This window comes from Thermobia domestica, chromosome 7, assembly GCF_964235325.1.
Source record: "Thermobia domestica chromosome 7, izTheDome1.hap1.1, whole genome shotgun sequence".
Lineage (NCBI taxonomy): Eukaryota > Metazoa > Arthropoda > Insecta > Zygentoma > Lepismatidae > Thermobia > Thermobia domestica.
In genome coordinates, this window is record NC_137460.1 from 114,877,198 (window position 1) to 114,896,185 (window position 18,988).

Here is an 18,988-nt window from a genome sequence, read left to right on the forward strand (position 1 = left end):
CACTTCTATAAATATTTAAGTAAATAAATCACATCTCGTGTTATCGTTGCAGAAACAATAATAATACAAGCAAAGAAATGTCAAGCCAATATCCCAGAACTGAACAAGGAGTGTGAAAATGTGAATTAGTCATACCTCACCTGTACATAAACAAGCACTAAACGAATTTGCACCGATCACATATCTAATAGTCAAGATTCTCTTGACTTGTGCATGCAACATGAGCCCATTTGTGACACAAGATACACTGCATCCACTCTTCGTCCACTGTTTCAGAAGAAATGATGCATTCAGTGATGATGGCATTTGATCCACTGCTGCACTTATCTGTGTCACCGGTGTCAAAATCAAGTTTTTTCTTATTGTCTTCTTAGTTTTCTTCGCACCTGTCTGTTCGCTTTCATTAGCTACCTTTTCGTTGAGTTGTCTTCGTCTACTTGAAACTGCATACTTTTCAGTTTCGTTTCTTCTATCACTTGTGCTTTGCTTCCTGTTACGTTTCTCTTCTAATGTTTTTCTGTATGGCGTTGATGTTAGAATTTGACTGGTTTCACTTCTGTTTCTTCTCATTGTTAACATGCTATTTGTTTCGCTTGTGACTGAGTAGATCTCTTGAGCTATTGTCGGAAATTGTCTTGAGGTTGACGGCATACTAGGATCGAATGAAGACCTTTCTTGAGCTGAGCGAGAAATCGTGCTAACAGAACTGTGTTACACCCTGTGAAGTAGGTAAAGTTGTTTCTGAAAATGTTTCTGGAAAAGGAGAAGGTGACTTTCGAAGATTGGTATTTGGATCGAGAGAGAAATGTACTGATGGAAGGAAATCCAAGTCAGTAAAGACATTCCTATTCACAGGATAAAGTCCGGTGCAGCTAAAAGCTGACCTTGCTAAATCCATTCTGCAAATGGCGTAAACGCTGTGTTTACTAAACCAGCCACGTCTTTCACTGAAATTTTCAAGGGAGCATATTTTCTCATCCATACAGAACAAGCTTTGTGGTAGGCTGCTTTAAACGGTTTCATTACAGCTCGGTCTAACGGCTGTAATCTGTGCGTCGTGTGAGGGGGTAGACTAACCATATGAATGTTGTTCTCTTTAGTATACAAAACAACCAGAAGGTCTTTGTGTGAAGTGTGTCCGTCAAAAATTAGTAGGGCAGGGTCTTCCTTTGTTAGCTTCACGCGAGCAACAAACATTTCAAGATATTTCCGGAAACCCACAGCTGTCATCCATCCACTTTCTTCAGCAATGAAAACACTATTCATTGGCGCACCTTCCTTCAGTTCCTCAGATATCCTTTTCCGCGGAAAGATATACAACAAGGGAAGAAACTGATCACCAGTTGCATTAATCATGAGTAGTACTCTGATGTTTCTGCCTGAAGTAATTTTTCTGACCTGTTTCTTTCCTTTCTGCGACAGAACTTCAGTTGCATTATCGTGATCCACCGACACTCCAGTCTCATTACAGTTAAATATATTAGAAGGTTTACAGTTGCACTTTGGAAGATACTCTTCATATTTGTTAAAAAATAAATCAATGTGCTTTTTACTGAACCCCACTGCTCTCTGCATGCTCATCGACTGAGGAATACGCAACGATGGTTCAGGATGACGTTTCATGAAACTGTAGTACAACTTCTGTCCAGCAAACATTTTGTCTTTATTAAACTGATGATTAATTTTGAGGTGCTCTGCTATATCGAAAACAAATTTCAAAAACTTCTTTTCGTTCATTGACAGCAATTGGTTGTCCAAGTCCTGTAGATGATCAACAAGCTGCGTCTCTATTTCTTCTGAAAATGTATCAAAACGGCCTATTTGAGGAGTAATTTCTATTGTGTTTCCAATTTTCAAGTCTTTCCCTCTATCAACTAAAATGCTCTTAGGTACCAGAAAGTTACGTGCTGCTACCCTCAGACTCATTTGCTCTTCCATGGCTGCTTGCGTTGCCTTACACTTATTCTCTTCCACCCACTTCCTCTTTTTCTTGCTTGCCATCTTGCTTAGAAAAAACAAGAACGAGAAACGCTACTATTATAAAATTTCCGTAAGGACAATATTGTGTCCTTGTTCGATACTGGGAAAATACATGCTGCCCGGTACTGCGAAATTAACATGTTAACATTATGTATAATGTCGGATCACGTAGTAACACTTTCCGTAATTCAATATTTATTAGCATACTTGGGTACATCACACAATAAGGGAAGTCATATATCTAACAAAATGTTCACGAACTTACCCGTACAGTCAACACAGTAGACAAAACTTAACACACAGCACTAACGTACACAGCAATTCAGCTACACACGCCAATATCTCGCTCCACACTGGCATGATACAAGTCACAACTTGCTCATCTACACCTTGACCTTACACAATGGTGATGATAACCAGTACACGTCTGTCATCTATCGGATACGGACTCTACTACTACTGTCCGGTGCTGGGTAACGTCCGGTACTGTGCGCATTTCCCCTAAATGTTCCATCTATACGTACTTTCCGTATGAAACAATATAGGCGGTCAGGATCTCACTTAAAAGTGGACGTATATAACTGACGAAAATAACATACGGTATGTAATATAAGGAAGACTGATAGATATTAGACATCCTACAACGGCACGATGGAACATCTAAGGGCAGTGTCTATGTAGCATCCGGATAACGTATGCTCCATACTGATTTCTTGAAACTTTGGTTTAGTTATGGGCACTTTCCGCCAAAGCAATCACAGAAGCCAACACTTCAGAACCAGCAGCAGTTGTTTCCTCATCAGCTACATCCCATAATTCAGTGTGGTGTGATCCTGATTTTCCAGCTGCTTTAAAAAGCCCGAGGACAAACCGAAGTTGTTCAAAAGAAAGAAAAAGGAACGGATTCCTGCAGTTGTTACATTTGAACAATACCGACTAGAATTGAAACTTAAAGAAAAAGCCAGAATTCAGCAGCAGAAGTTACAGAGAAAAGGTGTGATGGAGTTGAAGAGAGAAGAAAAGCCACGCGCAGAAAAAATACAAATGGAACGTAAAAAGCAGAGCTCCAAATAGAAGCAGAAAAAATTCTTAAAGAACTTATCTTCCTTTGCGTTTGTATCGGAAAATGGTACTAGTACCTTTCAGAATAGCCTTTCACTTATTGTTTATTTTTGGATCAAAAGATACTATATATTTCAGGCAGAAATTTTCTTGTAGGCCTTATATCTGGAGAACTACATATAGTGAGCCAAACCAAAACTAACACTTATCTCAGTATGATGTGCTTATTCCGTAAAATTTACGAAAACTCGATTTAGGGGCCATTCAAAATTTTTGTGGTCCCTCACCCAAAAAATCCAATATATTTCATTAAACCAAACGTTTTTTTGTACGTCTTATATCTCGAGAACTACACATGGTGCAGCTAAACCAAAACTACCACTTAACTCAGTGTGATGTCCTTATTCCGTAAAAAATACGAAAACTCGATTTAGAGGCCATTCAAAAATTTTGTGAGCCCTGATCCAAAAAATCCAATGCTTTTCATTCAATTACAAAATTTCTTGTACGCCTTATATCTAGATAACTACATATACTGTAGCCAAAGCAAATCTACCACTTAACTCAGTATGGTGTACTTATTCCGTAAAAAATATGAAATCTCGATTTAGGGTCCAATTAAAATTTTTGTGGCGGCTGATCCAAAAATTCCAATATATTTCATTCAATCAAGTATTTTCTTGTACGCCTTATATCTAGAGAACTACATATAGTGCAGCCAAATCAAAGCTACCACTTAACTCAGTATGTCCTTATTCCGTAAAAAATACAAAATCTCGATTTAGAGGCAGTTCAAAAATTTTGTGGCTCCTGACCCAACATCCAATTATTAGCCAAGATCGCAAACTTTTGATCCATTTTTTTTATAACTCCTAAAATTCTTGTTTTTAATAATAGAAGTATTTATTTTCACCAATTGTTCACAAACACATACAATTTCTTATGAACATTGGGTTCTTTTCATTTCGTTTTCGCACAAGTACTGGTTTTGCTTAACATTTTTCAAGTGCAAAATAAATAAAAATCCTACGCACAAATAAAGGTTACGTATTAAATTTTACCTCAGTAGGTTAGACGTCAAAATTTGTTGATTTCTGTTGTATGTCCATCACTGGGTGTCCATAACTGGGGCATCAACTTTTTTAATGTCCATTACTGTTTACAAAAAGTAGTGTTACAGGAACAACTCATATACTACATTCTACTCGTTTTCTATATCAGTAATGACTACGATTTAATAGACGCAAGTGTAAACTATGCCTACCACTTCGAAACAACAAGATTACTACAATTCTATTCCATCTACAACATATTTTGTCAAAAGTGCTCTTAATAGTGTCCATGACTAAGGTGTTTCCCCTATATCTCGTAAGAGATATAAAAAATAAATATATATAATGAAGTTTTCTCTACCTGTTTTCATTTCGAACAAAAAATGTTATTTACGTAATTTACATAGAATTAACCATAAACGAGTTACAGACGAAAAAAATATATTAGTATCTATTTCAGCGGACATCTTGAAATTATGACGTCATACACCCCGTCTGCAATAGAATCAGGCATTACATCTGGTAGCACATGTTAATATGTTTCAATACAAATACATCGCGATTAGTCGTAATATTCCTTCACTCAAAATCCCACGGGATTATATATGCCCCTGGACTAATCAGGATGGCGAAAAAGATAGTAATATAAGGAAGAAACATTAGGACAATACGGTGAGTGAGAAAAGGATTAACACTGCTTTTCACGGAGAGTCTGCACTTCTCTGTGAATAACATATTGGCGTGCCTTAGTGTGCAACAAGAGGATACAACATGTGTTGGTGTATTTCATGGAGTTTAGCATTGTAACAATTCGCAGTGATAGTTTCGCTTCGATGAAGAAGACATGATGAATCAACACTACATTATGCGATAATATCAGCAACAACACTTTCTGCGGGTGGAGCATTACGTTGCAACCACTGTGTGAACTCATTGCGATTGTTGTAGCAGATATAGAGTCTATTTTTCATCGGGAGTGACAATCCGATATAGTAATCTGCCTGATAATTCCATATACTCATAGAATGTATTGAATCTGCCTGGTAATTCCTCCAGACGGTAGTTTTTGTTGACCAGTATGAATTCACGTAGCACCAGTAAATCCAACTTTTCTATAATACTGATTGCGTGTTGTCTATCGACCAAATAACCGATACTTTTTGTAATCGCGGTAGAGAACCTATTTTGACTGCAGAAAAATTGGTAAAAGTCGGCAATATAATAATTAGTTCTTTACCATGTATCTGACAAATTTATAGAGATTCCCAAAGGGTCAAAGTTCGTATTATTGGAGAGTATATAATAAAAGTGCAAATTTGGCCATGCGAGAAAGACCCTCTGAATATTGGATAGGTATCGTACATTGGGAATACATAAGTAATGAAATAATAAACATTCCTCGTGAAAGTTCATATATTTATTACTTTCCTTTTCAGAAAAGGACAGGGTACTTATTGTGAGCAATTTTCATAAATATATATTGATCAATCATCATTTCCCGCACATGGTTCATGTGCCGAAAAGAGGCACATAGTACAGCGAATCCACATTTCAGTCCTGGGATCGTTGCTGGAGGCCTGATTGCAGTAGATGTAGTCACAGTCACACTTCGTCATCAGTTGAGTCAATTGGGGACACACTTTGCAGATTCTTCAGACCGAGACACCTAGTACGATGTTTTGTGTTTTGAACTTATAAATTATTTTAGTCACAAATGTCCTTAATGAAAATTGTGTGTAGTTTTTTCATTCTTTCAATTGTCCTCAATTAATATTGGGTTTAGATTTTCTATTCTCTCCAATGTCGTTAATTAAAATTGGATGTAGATTTTCTTCTCTCTCTTAATTAAAATTGGGTACAGGTTTATTCACCTTCTCAAATGTACTTAATTAAAATTTGATGTAGATTTTCGATTCTCACAAATGTTCTTAATTAAAATTGGGTGTAGATATCCATTTTCTTGAATGATCTTAATTAAAATTGGGTGTAGATTTTCCATTCTCTTGAATGTACTTAATTAAAATTGGGTGTAGATTTTCCATTCTCTTGAATGTCCTTAATTAAAATTGGGTGTAGATTTTCCATTCTCTTGAATGTTCTTAATTGAAATTGGGTGTAGATTTTCCATTCTCTTGAATGTTTCTAATTAAAATTGGGTGTAGATTTTCCATTCTCTTGAATGTCCTTAATTAAAATTCGGTGTAGATTTTTCATTCTCTCAAATGTCCTTAATTAAAATTGTTATAGATTTTTTTTATTATCTTACGTTAGTCTCAAATGTCTTTAATGAAAATTATGTGTAGATTTTCCGTCAATCATAGTCTTACTGTAATCGATCCTTGGTGATATAATTTGATATCGACCCGTTTCTTTTCTTATACAATCTTCTCACTTGTACCTTTTTTTTTAAATGATAATTTATAGGCAAACTGATACTACCATATTCTCGTTTGATGTTTTCCTGTTTTGGAAGATTTTTGCGATATGAAACATTTAGATTAATTTACTGTCATTAGCATCTCTGAGCGTTATTCCACATTATTTCCTGGGGAAAGAAATTTAAAAGAATATGTGAGAGGATTTGATTTAATTGGATTTCATAACTCAGTATATTGGTGTTTTTTTTAAATTTTTATCTTTAATTTTATTTTTTAAATAACAGCTTACTGCAGGAATTGTAAATGAATAGTTTAAAGGTATGAAGATGCCTTAGGTTGTTTCTTGTTCGTGATATGCGTATGTTATGAATCTGGTGTATGTTCCTCCGTATATATTGATGGATGTTGTACTATTTATAGTCTTACTGTTGATCTAGTGGCTAGTGCACGCGCCTTCAGTGAACATAATCCCGGGTTCAATTCTCGATGGAAGAGCATTGAACGCACTAGGACGGTTTGGATTTCCTCCAGAACTGTATGTTCAAATCTCATACAACCTTCTTGCTTTACGGGACGTTAAATTTCATCAAACAAACAATGAAGTGCATCAATACCACCATCATCATCACAGTCAACCATTGTCAATACAGTGTTGGATAAAAGTCTCTCCGTCTATGACCAACTATCTTTGGCAATTCTTTATCATGTTACTACTCAGTGCTTCTTCATTTTGTCATACCACCTTGTATGAGCATGTTTCCTAGAGTCTTTCTTGAGTCTTAGTATACAGTCAAGAACTCGTTTTCTTCAGGCCAGCTATCCTCAATGAGGTATTCCTCATTCACACCAGGCAAATGCCGGGGTTGTACCTAACATATAGGTCCCAGGCCGCTCCCTTCCTTCCCTTTCCCCGAATAGTGTGCTCGCCAACGGACGTCATCCCTCATTCGTGGCCTTAGATGCGGAAAGCCAGGAAATCTAAATTCTTAAATCCCCACCCCCTAAAAGAAAAGATTGCTAATTTTTAACCAAAATCGACTAACGAATAATTAAAAAGGAATAATAACACTCGTAACAAAGTGTCTCATGTACGCGTCTTTGGCGTGGGAGACCCGGGTTCGATTCCCGGCGGGAGCTCATGTGGTTCGGATTCCACGTTAATCAGTAGGTCCACGTCTCATATAGCCTCGCTGCTGAACGGGACGTAAAACTCAAAATCAATCAATCAATCAAAGTGTGTCATATAATGTCCTATAGCCAGTGGTTAGCGTGCTTGATCATGGTTCTGGGTTTGATTCTTGATTGTAGCCTCAGACTTTTCGATGCAACCCTAGCATCATCAAACAATTCCAGAATTATCAATCATTTATGATATTTCATTTTCAAGTGTTCATTGCTTTGGTAATTCATAGCGCGCAAGACTTCAAGGCATTAGTTGCTTCAGTGCGATTCCTCAAAATGACACTCTACTTCGCATTTTATTTTTGTTTCCTTTATCCTGTTTTAGTTATTATTTACAGTTTGTCTTGCTTAAAGACCAGTCACGTACACTAAAAATATGAATTGGGTGAATAGCAGAATAGCTGGACAATAAATTTCTTCCTTCCACTCGAAAATAGTACGTTACCTACATTTATGCTATAAGAGGTCCTTTTGAACTACCCTCGTCAATAAGGTCAGCAAATCCGTAGGAGAGCGTGGTTCGACTCGATATGGAAGCTCATGTGCTTTGGATTCCACATTAAGCTGTAGTTTCGCTTTTCATATAGTATCGATGCTGAACGGGACGTCAAACTCCAAATCATCAACAAGTCAAGGAAATCCTTAGATGATTGAAATAATTAAAAAAAAAAATAGTAGATTTTCTACGCACTTCATTCTTGCTTTACACAAGTAATGATAAGTATTCTTAAAAAACAGCGACTTTTTTAAGGTTCCCATGATCTTATTCTTCGCTAATTTCAGTATGTTCCATAAAATTGGGTAATGTTTACAAAGTTATCTTGGAACACTTCTTCTTTTTATTTTGATATTGGAGAAGATAAATTTATTTTCGCATTCTTTACTGATTTCAAGTAGTAAAGGATTGAATTGGCTAAAGAAGATTACACACCATACTACATAAAACGTGAAAGTTTTACGAAAGTTTTCATTGAGCATATATTTTAAAAGATAGGAGGCAGACATTTAGTCCTTAATTTAAGTATAAACATTTATCTAATTGTAACTCCAAGTATTAGTGGTTAGGTTGAAGTCTCAACGGAAACATATGTAATTATTATAGTATATCATTAGGCATAATTTTCATGTAAGTTATCATGAGACTAAAAATAAAATACAAAATAAACTAGTTGAGAATACTCAAAGAACATTGCCAGAACGAATTTAAATGTTATTATTTTTTTTTTCAAAATTTATATGAAATTGTATATACGCGTAATAACATTTATTTGATTGACTCAATAATTATTAAATCAATAACTATTGGTATTGAATCAATATTGATATTGATCAACACCAATATCATTTCTCTATGAGTTACGGTTCCCGAGATATGGCTCCTTAAATCTCCCGAAATTGGATTTTTTTTTTTAGCCAAGTATCTCGGGAGCGGTAAGAGTGACGCGAAAAATTTCAGAACTTCTTTCAGATACTTTTTGATGTTCCATCGAATGGAGAGCTCAAAATTGAAAAGTTTGCAAACAACACATGTATATACACAGTATATATATATACATTACGTGACTCATTACTTCCATCAAAATTGCCGTGAAACGCTATATCCCCTTAGCAACAAATCAATTTCACGTGTTATGCCAAGGTTAAATTCGATGGAGTCTCACACACCTCTTGCCTATAGTCATCATATGCTATGACACCTAAGACATAGGACCTCAAGGTCAAATTCGATGGAGTCTGGTAACAAAACCAGCTCCCATGGGAACTTACGGTCTTTCACAGGTTAGAGGCGTCTAAGAGTGTGGGCGGGTCCTAACAGTTAGCAATACACTGGTTTACGCCGGTCCTAAGGGTCAAAAGATCAAAATCTGCTCAAATGGCTAGATTCTACTCAGCTGACCCAAACCGTTACGGAATGAGGCCCCAAGACTAATAAGTGACCGACGCTACATACGACAACAATTCACAGCGCTAGCGACAGTGGCAGCGCTGATCAACGACAAATAAATTCACACACAGTAACCAACGAAATCTTGAAAATAATGATGAAAGTAGAGGACTTGAAACAAAAGCCTGGTTTTCTTAAATCAATTAAATCATCGTTCGCTTGTTCATTCGTTCAAAAGCTCATGTGAGGTCAACAGCCAACAGGCAAAATAGGAAACACTCATCAAACGCAGCTTTTTCATTCTTTCACCTCAAAGAAAAATAAATTACATCTTAAAATTTCTTATCATGAAAATAACTTCTTAATAGTTTAGTTAGGTTATCTTTTTTTTCCTGGGTATTCAATTCCTTTAAAATTTATAACAAGTTACCATATTCTTTTTCAGACCTCCACGAATATAAAGTTGAATTAATTCTATACATATTCTTACCAAAGTTTTTCAGTGATTTCCCACTTAGAATTTCCGAGTAACTGCGGTTTCCTTTAAAATTATATTCATAATAGAAAGTCTTAGCTGAAGTCTTCAGGGCATGCATCTTAGCTCCACGCTCGAGTCCAATTAGGTATTGTCTGTCTGATTCACTCTGCAATAAATTATCAATAATGAATGTTAGAGTGTACCTGAAAATATATAATGGACCAGAATAATATCACAAATTGCTCACAAGCGTAGACAGATAATCCCAAGGTCAATTAATAACGTTCTAATTCAAAATGGTAGTTTATATTTGAAATATGCCCTCTGTAACTTGTGTTTTACTCAACTGCAACATGGACTACTTCAGAAAATTTTACACACTGTAGGAGTAGTTTGATCCTTCGATGGCATTTCAAGTTTACTTCAATCAGCGCAAAATATTTACCTATACAGTACGGAGTACAGATGTAATGTAAAATAATTTACAACTTATGAAACAAGGAAATCTACAGTCACACATATAAAACTTCTTTATTATTATTATTATTATTATTATTATTATTATTATTATTATTATTATTATTAATAAGAATAATAATAATAATAATAATAATAATGATAATTCATAATGACTACATCACTAGTTTGTTTAAATTTCATATTTAACACTATTCTGGGAATTTGATGCTGTATCATGTGATGGTGGTGATACTGCCTTGACAAAAGATGGTGTATGTGTTCATAAATTGTGGCAGCTGTTCCTCAGTTATCTTAGACATTGTAAAGGTGCAGTACACCCTGCAGTAGCAACTTTATCTACCTTATGAAGAATCACAGAATTACAAATTCAATTACAACTACGAAAAGAGAAAAGCCAAAGGGAATGTCAAATTCAAACATCTCCCGAGAGGAAGGCAATACTGGTATTAGTGCTCAAGTTGGAAACATTTCAGTCTCTCTTTAGAGTAGTAAATATCGTTGATCCTCACTGTCGACTGTTGTTGATTCTACTCGAGCGATCACCTGTAAGTCATTAAGACGTCGGTCACAGAAGAGTGGATCTTCGTGCTCAGGATGTTAGAGAGCTACGGAAAAAGTCCAGATTGAGGCATTCAGGAATACTTCCGATAAATAGTTGTTGAAACCAGATAAGAACAAACGTGTAAAATACTGTTATTGGGTTCAGGAATTCCTTGGGAGAAATTCTGGCATAATAAACGTAACAATGTTTGCAGATGCGTAGTGATCCAAAATTCATTTGTATGGCTATGTCAATTCACAGAATACATGCATAAGGACTGCTGAAAATCCACACGTACTTTTGGGACAATCTATGCATATATTGAAAGTGGGAGTTTGGTGCGAAATACTTGCAATGAGGAAAGTTAGTCCAATAATTTAGACAGTATTGTTCTCACTGGAGAGCACCGACACATTTTTATGGAGTTGGGTTGATTTTGAGTTTAACATCCCTTTCAGCAACGAGGCTATATAAGACGGGACCTACTGATTAACGTGGAGTCCGAACCAGATGAGTTCCCGCCGGAAATCGAACCCGGGTCTCTCACACCATTGGCACGTATGCTAACCGCTTAGCCACGAAGGAGTTCTGCAGTTTTATGGAGTTTGTTCAGCATCTGGATGATATAGAGAGTTCTTACAATAAGGTGTGCCAAATACCGTACTTGAAGCAGCTTTCAGAACTACGATCTGAACTTTATATAATGTTAAACTTCTAGTACAAATTTTGCTTCGTTATCTGAACAATAAAAGCAATTTCCTTATCAATCAAGCTAGATAAGCTCAGATAAATGTCCCTTTGCCAATAAGGTCAACTAGTTAATAATCACCAAAAGAGGTAAAAGCTTTTAGTTAACAAAGAACTAACAATCATGCCACTAGCAAAAAGTACTCACGCTTGAATAAACTTCTAATTACGCTTTTTATACTAATTTGAGAATGCTGAATCCAACGAAAATATTTTAAAATACATCTGTCCATGGGGTCACAAGAGAAAAGTTCTGATATTTATATTTATTCTACACTTAGACAATTTTCTCAGGGACCTCCATGAATACATATGTTTAAAAATAGTTCCATTTGATTCAACATCCTAAAATTAATATTTAGAAAAAAACAATTAGAAGTTCAACAAAGCGTGGACTTTTACTGATGGTAATTAGTTATTTAATTCATTTAGAACAAGTTGAGAATGCTCGAAGAGCATTGCCAGAACGAAGTTAAGAAGAATTATTTTTTTTTCGAAATTTGTTATTACTCAATAGCTAATGAGGCAACAATTATTGAGTCAATACCTAATGACGCAATAATTATTGAGTGAATAACTAATGGCGCAATAATTATTCAGTCAAGAACTAATAACGCAATAATTATTAAATCAATAACTAATGACGCAATAATTATCGAGTTAAAAACTAATGGCTCAATGATTTGTGAGTCAATAACTAATGACGAAATAATTATTGAATCCATAACTAATGACGCAATAATTATTGAGTGAATAACTAATGGCGTAATGATTATTCAGTCAATAACTAATAACGCAATAATTATTGAATCAATAACTAATGATGCAGTAATTATTGAATGAGTAACTAATGGCTCAATGATTTTTGAGTCAATAACTAATGACGTAATAATTATTGAATCAATAACTAATGACGAAATAATAATTATACCAATAACTAATGACCCAATAATTATTGAGTGAATAACTAATGGCACCATGATTTTTGAGTCAATAACTAATGACACAATAATTGTTGAATCAATAACTAATGACGCAATAATTATTGAGTGAATAACTAATGGCGCAATAATTATTCAATCAATAACTAATAACGCAATAATTATTGAATTAATAACTAATGATGCAATAATTATTGAATGAATAACTAATGGCGCAATGATTTTTGAGTCAATAACTAATGACGCAATAATTATTGAATCAATAACTAATGACGCAATAATTATTGAGTTAATAACTAATGGCACAATGATTTGTGAGTCAATAACTAAAGACGAAATAATTATTGAATCCATAACTAATGACGCAATAATTATTGAGTGAATAACTAATGGCGCAATGATTATTCAGTCAATAACTAATAACGCAATAATTATTGAACCAATAACTAATGATGCAATAATTATTGAATGAATAACTAATGGCGCATTAATTATTGAGTGAATAACTAATGACGAAATAATTATTGAGTCAATAACCAATGACGCAATAATTATTGAGACAATAACTAATAACGCAATAATTATTAAATCAATAACTAATGACGCAATAATTATTGAATCAGTAAGTAATAACGCAATAATTATTGAGTCAGTAATTAAAGAAAAAATAATTATTGAATTAATAACTAATGACGTAATGATTATTGAGACAATAACTAATGATGCAATAATTGTTGAATCAATAACTGATGACGCAGTAATTATCAAAGCAATAACTGGTATTGGTATTTATCAACACCAATATAATCTCTCTATGACTTACGGTCCTCGAAGTATGGCTTCCGAAATCGGAACTTCTTTGGCCAATATCTCGGGAACGGTAAGAGTGACGCGAAAAATTTCATCACTTTTTTGGAGATAGTTTTTGATGCTTCATCGAGTGGAGGGCTCAAAATTGAAAAATTCGCAAATAAGAGACAGAGAGACACATATATACACACTTGCAGACATAGAGATGGTCAAAGTAAACAAAAATATACAAATCCTTCGTCACTGTTTTACATACCTTAATTAATCCGCTTGAATTTCTACTATTGATATGATCATCACCAATGTAAAACTTCCTGATTTTTCTGGCAATCTCAGGAAATGCATCACGAGGAGCAGTCTCATTGTATAAATACAGATATGGAGCAAGTGACTCAAAATTGTCGTTGACATACTGAAGTTTTTCTGGATCTAACAGAAATACTAAAAATAACAAGATGCTAATCATTAGTATGTACCAAAAAAAAAGATAATAAAATAATTTAGTCTATTCAATGATGTTAAATGTGTAACAAACTAACATTGGATAAAAGCGTATGATACAAAATAATAATAAAAACCAAAATAATCCTGATAAATATGTGTATTAATGCAAAATACCAAAAAGATTACACATAAATAACAAAAAGAAATGTATTTTGGATCAATATTAAAAGTAAGAAAAGGAATTGGAGAGATGCCTCTAGGAAAAAGAAAAAGAATATTTTCTGAATAGTTAAACAGAGCTAAGAAGAATACTTATCAAACATTTCGTGTGAAATATTGTAGTGTGCAGACATGAATATTACGAGAGAGCGATGGAAAGAAATGAATGAAAGAATTCGAAATGTAGTTAGCACAGAAGAATGAAAAGAATTACCTATGTGGAACGGAAAACGGATGAGAAACTTTTTAACAAAAGAGCTGGGCAGAAAAGAGCATTGTGAAGATAAGAGTATTATAAGGTAAGGAGGACTTAATTGTTTGGCTGTGATATATTCGGAAATAAATCGTCTTACTACAGGTGATCTAAGTTGTTATGGAAAAAAAATAAAAATTAAAGAAATAAAAGTATCTTAGAACAAAGAGATTAGGAAATGGTCTTATGATTTAGGAGCACATACATTTGCGGTAAGTAAGCTAACAGTAGAATTGCCACCAAGACAAGGCGAGACAGACTTTCCGTGATGAGACTTGAAACAGACAGATCTCTTCCAATACAAGCAGATATGTTCTTCCAAACGGGACATCAAGTTCCTTGAGGATTGCTACCTGTCTGTGGCATCCAAATACTTATAATCAAACTGTGCAATTGTGTCTTTTTAGCACCCCTTGCTCGTGTAGGCTATATATATTTTATTAATTATGTATATTTATATTATAGGATAATTTGTATATATACTGTATATAGAGCTTAACTTCATGTTTTTGGTAATAGTAACTATCAAATTCCAGGCATGGAAACCTATATATCTATATTACATTTTAGACAATGTTCTATATTATTACTATCTGTACATTTATGCAATTTAATACGTACATACCTTATAGTTAATATTTATCTAAAAGCTTTTCTTCTAACACATTTTCTTATAACTAGCAGCACTGGAATCTAGTTTAACATACTTTCTCCAAAGCCGGTAAGTCTTTTTCTTTTTCTATAAGCAGGGGGAAAAGGCCAAGTAGCTAGTTTCTAAAAAAAAAAAAAAAAAAATTCTTTGTATTTTTGTATAGAATACTTTTTTGAGATTTTTTTTTCTTCCTGTTTCAAGTTGTGTTAGGTCAGAACAGTATAAATGATATTTCGTGGTTCAATGTTCTTGAGTCACTGGTCAAGTATCGGCCCACAAGTATCAAAGCGTTGAATTTCTCTTTTTAATTTTTGAACCCAAGGAAGGGACTCAAAGCTCAGTTGTATACAGCTGACGGATAGGAAAAGCCTATAGAGAGGGCTAATATAAACAATGCAGGTTTCCTATACTAAGGTTAGACACTTGGACAATTGAGGCGCCTAGTATCAAAAGCCTCCAAAAACATTTTTTTTTTTTTTTTTACCGAAATTGAGTTATATATCGCTTGTTACCCGTATATGTTTGATCTAAGGTAATTCCATGAAAACAGAACTTTGTATATTAATATTTCATACTAAAAAACTAGTTCAATATAGTACGCGTGTATATGGAGCTTCACTGCACGTTTTGTGAGATTACTCGAAACTAAACAAAATGGATGTGGCGGATCTTGATACTAGGTGCCTTAATTTACGTCCGGGGAAGACACCAGTGTTTCAGACTTGAGTGTTGTTAGTCTTGTTTGATAATTTCGTCCCGAGTAGGAGATAAGCTTTGTTCTTTTTGTTTCTTTTTTTAAAACAATTTAGTAAACATGTATTTGTATACTGTGTTGAATTAAATAATCCTACTGTGTGACTGGAAACTGGATTTATTTTTAATATGACATCCCTATTTTTAGTAAGACTTTGTTTTACAAGCCTGATTTGTATATGAACCAGCTTCTAGATTCAGGTATATTACGATCTCAGTGAATGTAAGTTCGAGTCCCTTTGTGAGTCAAGTTCCATAGAGAGGCCTATTTATAAGAGTATTGAGGTCGATTCTTAAGAACGAGAGATTATGGGCTTGATAATGCTATGATTTTCTTTTACCTTTTTGATATGTTATGATCAAGAATAATGATCATATACCTCAGAAGATAGGTAATACCCTATACCCTTCCTACCCTGAATTTCTTGTAATTTAATAATTAGCTAGTATTCTTGTGATACGTGAGTTTCTGCTAGTGGGAACTTACATGTAGGGAAATTAGGCTAACAAGTAGACATAATCACTTCGCCGTTGCGTTAGCAAAAGGAAACAACTACTGTCCTAATGTAGGGTTGAATATAAGACACTGACAAAAATTTTAGCTGCTAATGGCACTAGAAACTTCGGAAAACGAAATAGAAACATGAATGTGGGAGAGCCATATTCAATATAATTTGATAGTAGCAAGATCGATTTTTTTTTTTTTTTTTTTTTTTTTTTTTTTTTTTTTACGAATTAGATGGAGGAACAACAGTTATGACTTCAACTATGTAAATCGAGTTAAGAGGGATTTTTATGGCATTCCGGATCATGACCACCATCTTGAAATACGCCGTATTGGATCGACGTCAACTTTTTCAAATGAAAAGAGGGCCATGTGAGGTATCAAACAACAATGATTTTTTCCACACAATCACATACACTAATTAGTTTATCTATATCTAGAACGGTTTACAACTTACAGCTCTTTGAATGTTGAAAAGTTCGTTGTTTGAAGGAGATAACAGATAACTACAATGGCAATGAACATAGCTCCAGTTATATTATACACGTATATATACTATATACAGGATGGTAAGAAACTACTTGAACAAACTTCGGAAGCTGATTCCCGACACCGAAACCAGCAAATATGTCCTGTGGAACTTTGGTCAGTTAGGGATAGTTTCGGCGATATAAGGTGCCGAAAGCGTGGGAAAATGAATTTCAGAGGGCTGTAATTCAAAAACAACGCACCGTAGAGAATGAGGTTTGAAACATGACACTCGAAGTCATACCTACTCGATTGAAAAATGTGTTTCAAACCTCCGCAAGATGTGTGCTAGGGATTCCCCAACGCATGGATCACTTGCCAGGTTATAGGGAATCCCTACGTTCTTTTGGGGAATCTTTCGCACACATGTTTTTGAATTACAGCCCTCTGAAGTTTATTTTCCCACGCTTTCGATATCTTATATCGCCGAGACTATCCCTCACTGACCAAAGTTCCAGAGGACTTTTTTTTTTTTTTTTTTTTTTTGCTGGTTCAGGTGTCAGGAATCAGCTCCCGAAGTTTGTTCAAATAATTTCTTACCACCCTGTATAATCGGTTCGCACAATGAGAGTAGCCATGTATAAAAGAGTTTAATTTTATTATAACCATTTTTTCTTTCAACGAGATTTTCAACAAAATATAATAGTAACGAGATTTTCAAATAACACTTAAGTGACACTAACATAATTCAAAACAACAAGCAAACTTAACAGGAGGATCGAATGACTGCAAACAGTGTAAGTCAAACAGGTTAAGTTTAGAATAAGTCGGCTCTTGCATTAACCTAAATCAATCGGTGCTTGTTTTTTCAGAAATGCAAAATATAAACATCAAGCTTTAGAATAAGAACAACTCTATGTACCAAATAACGAACAATGAAGCATATATGAAGGAACGTATGGATTAAACTCATTTAGGTTTAAATTTGGGGGAACATGACTAAACATGACAAGAAAAGGTTGGCCAAATGCACCACCAACTTGCATTTAAAATTTTAACATTAAATTTACAATAGGTAGAATTACCTTTTAGTTGAAAAGGAAAAATAAAGATGTTCAAATTTGGAAACTCTGCTTAAGTATTTGGCCCCTGGTGAATAATTCTACCTTGCCGGCTTCAGGACCTTCACGGGCCTGCCGCCAGGTGGCAGTTGAGTCAATGACTCTGTAGGCACAGACTATTAGCGGCTTCCCCTAGCGCAAAGCAAGTGAACCAATTAATCTCACGTGTTGCAGTTTCCATTGAAACGTGTATACAATTCCATATAGGGATAAAAGTGAAGGGGAACGCTGGGATGTCATTCCCCCATTCCACTAAATATCTATGACGTTCCTCCACTTCCTAAAAAAATACAATGGGCAAAGATAGGTAAGGGGGACAGTGTGACTTCATTTGTCCTCCTACCTTTTCACATCCACTTTTACTCTAGTATATAAGTTTATTCGACTATACCAATTGTTTGCAATTCCAACTTAATGATTTCTGGCGTGATATTTTGCTTCTTGCATTCTTAATAAACCAAATGAACACATATATGAATAACAAAGGGAGCAATTTGATGTTGACGGAGCCTAGAACTATTACAACAAGGAATCAAATAAATATTTCTCTCTTACTGAACTGTGTTGAAATGGCAAAAATCATTACGCAAATTATATACAAAGAGTGTTTCTTCCAGACATGTTTTTTGTGGGGGCACTGCCCCTGGAGCTCTGAGAGTGCCCCCCCGGAGATAACCAAAATAATACTTCTATAATATTATAATAAATAGAATAGCATCAGCAGCCCCCCCCCCCAAATATTAATTGTGTCCCCTGAACAGTATTTCTGAAAGAACTACTGATTCCAAATGACAGTAAAATTTTGATGAATTAGCTTTTACAACCTAAAAGAGTTATGAATTATTAAATTGTAAAGGGTTTGCTCATTTTCAACGTGAAACATTGCACTTCCATCAGTTTAATTTTCTCATATATTCAATATATTCTGCATATTAATAATCATCACACTTCAATTGGAATTACATACTATGTGTTTCTTTGTAATAGCTGTAAGAGATATACCACATAGTACAAACCTGCAGTTGGCCAAAGTCCCT

General features: G+C 34.7%; 1 protein-coding gene across 1 annotated transcript; it reads right to left on the reverse strand.

Annotated features, from left to right (window-relative positions):
* Positions 1 to 888: 888 nt before the first annotated feature.
* LOC145689295 (uncharacterized) lies at positions 889 to 2,001 on the reverse strand. The gene has a single exon (XM_081763435.1). The coding sequence runs from the start codon at positions 1,999 to 2,001 to the stop codon at positions 889 to 891; it is 1,113 nt and encodes a 370-aa protein (XP_081619561.1).
* Positions 2,002 to 18,988: the final 16,987 nt, after the last annotated feature.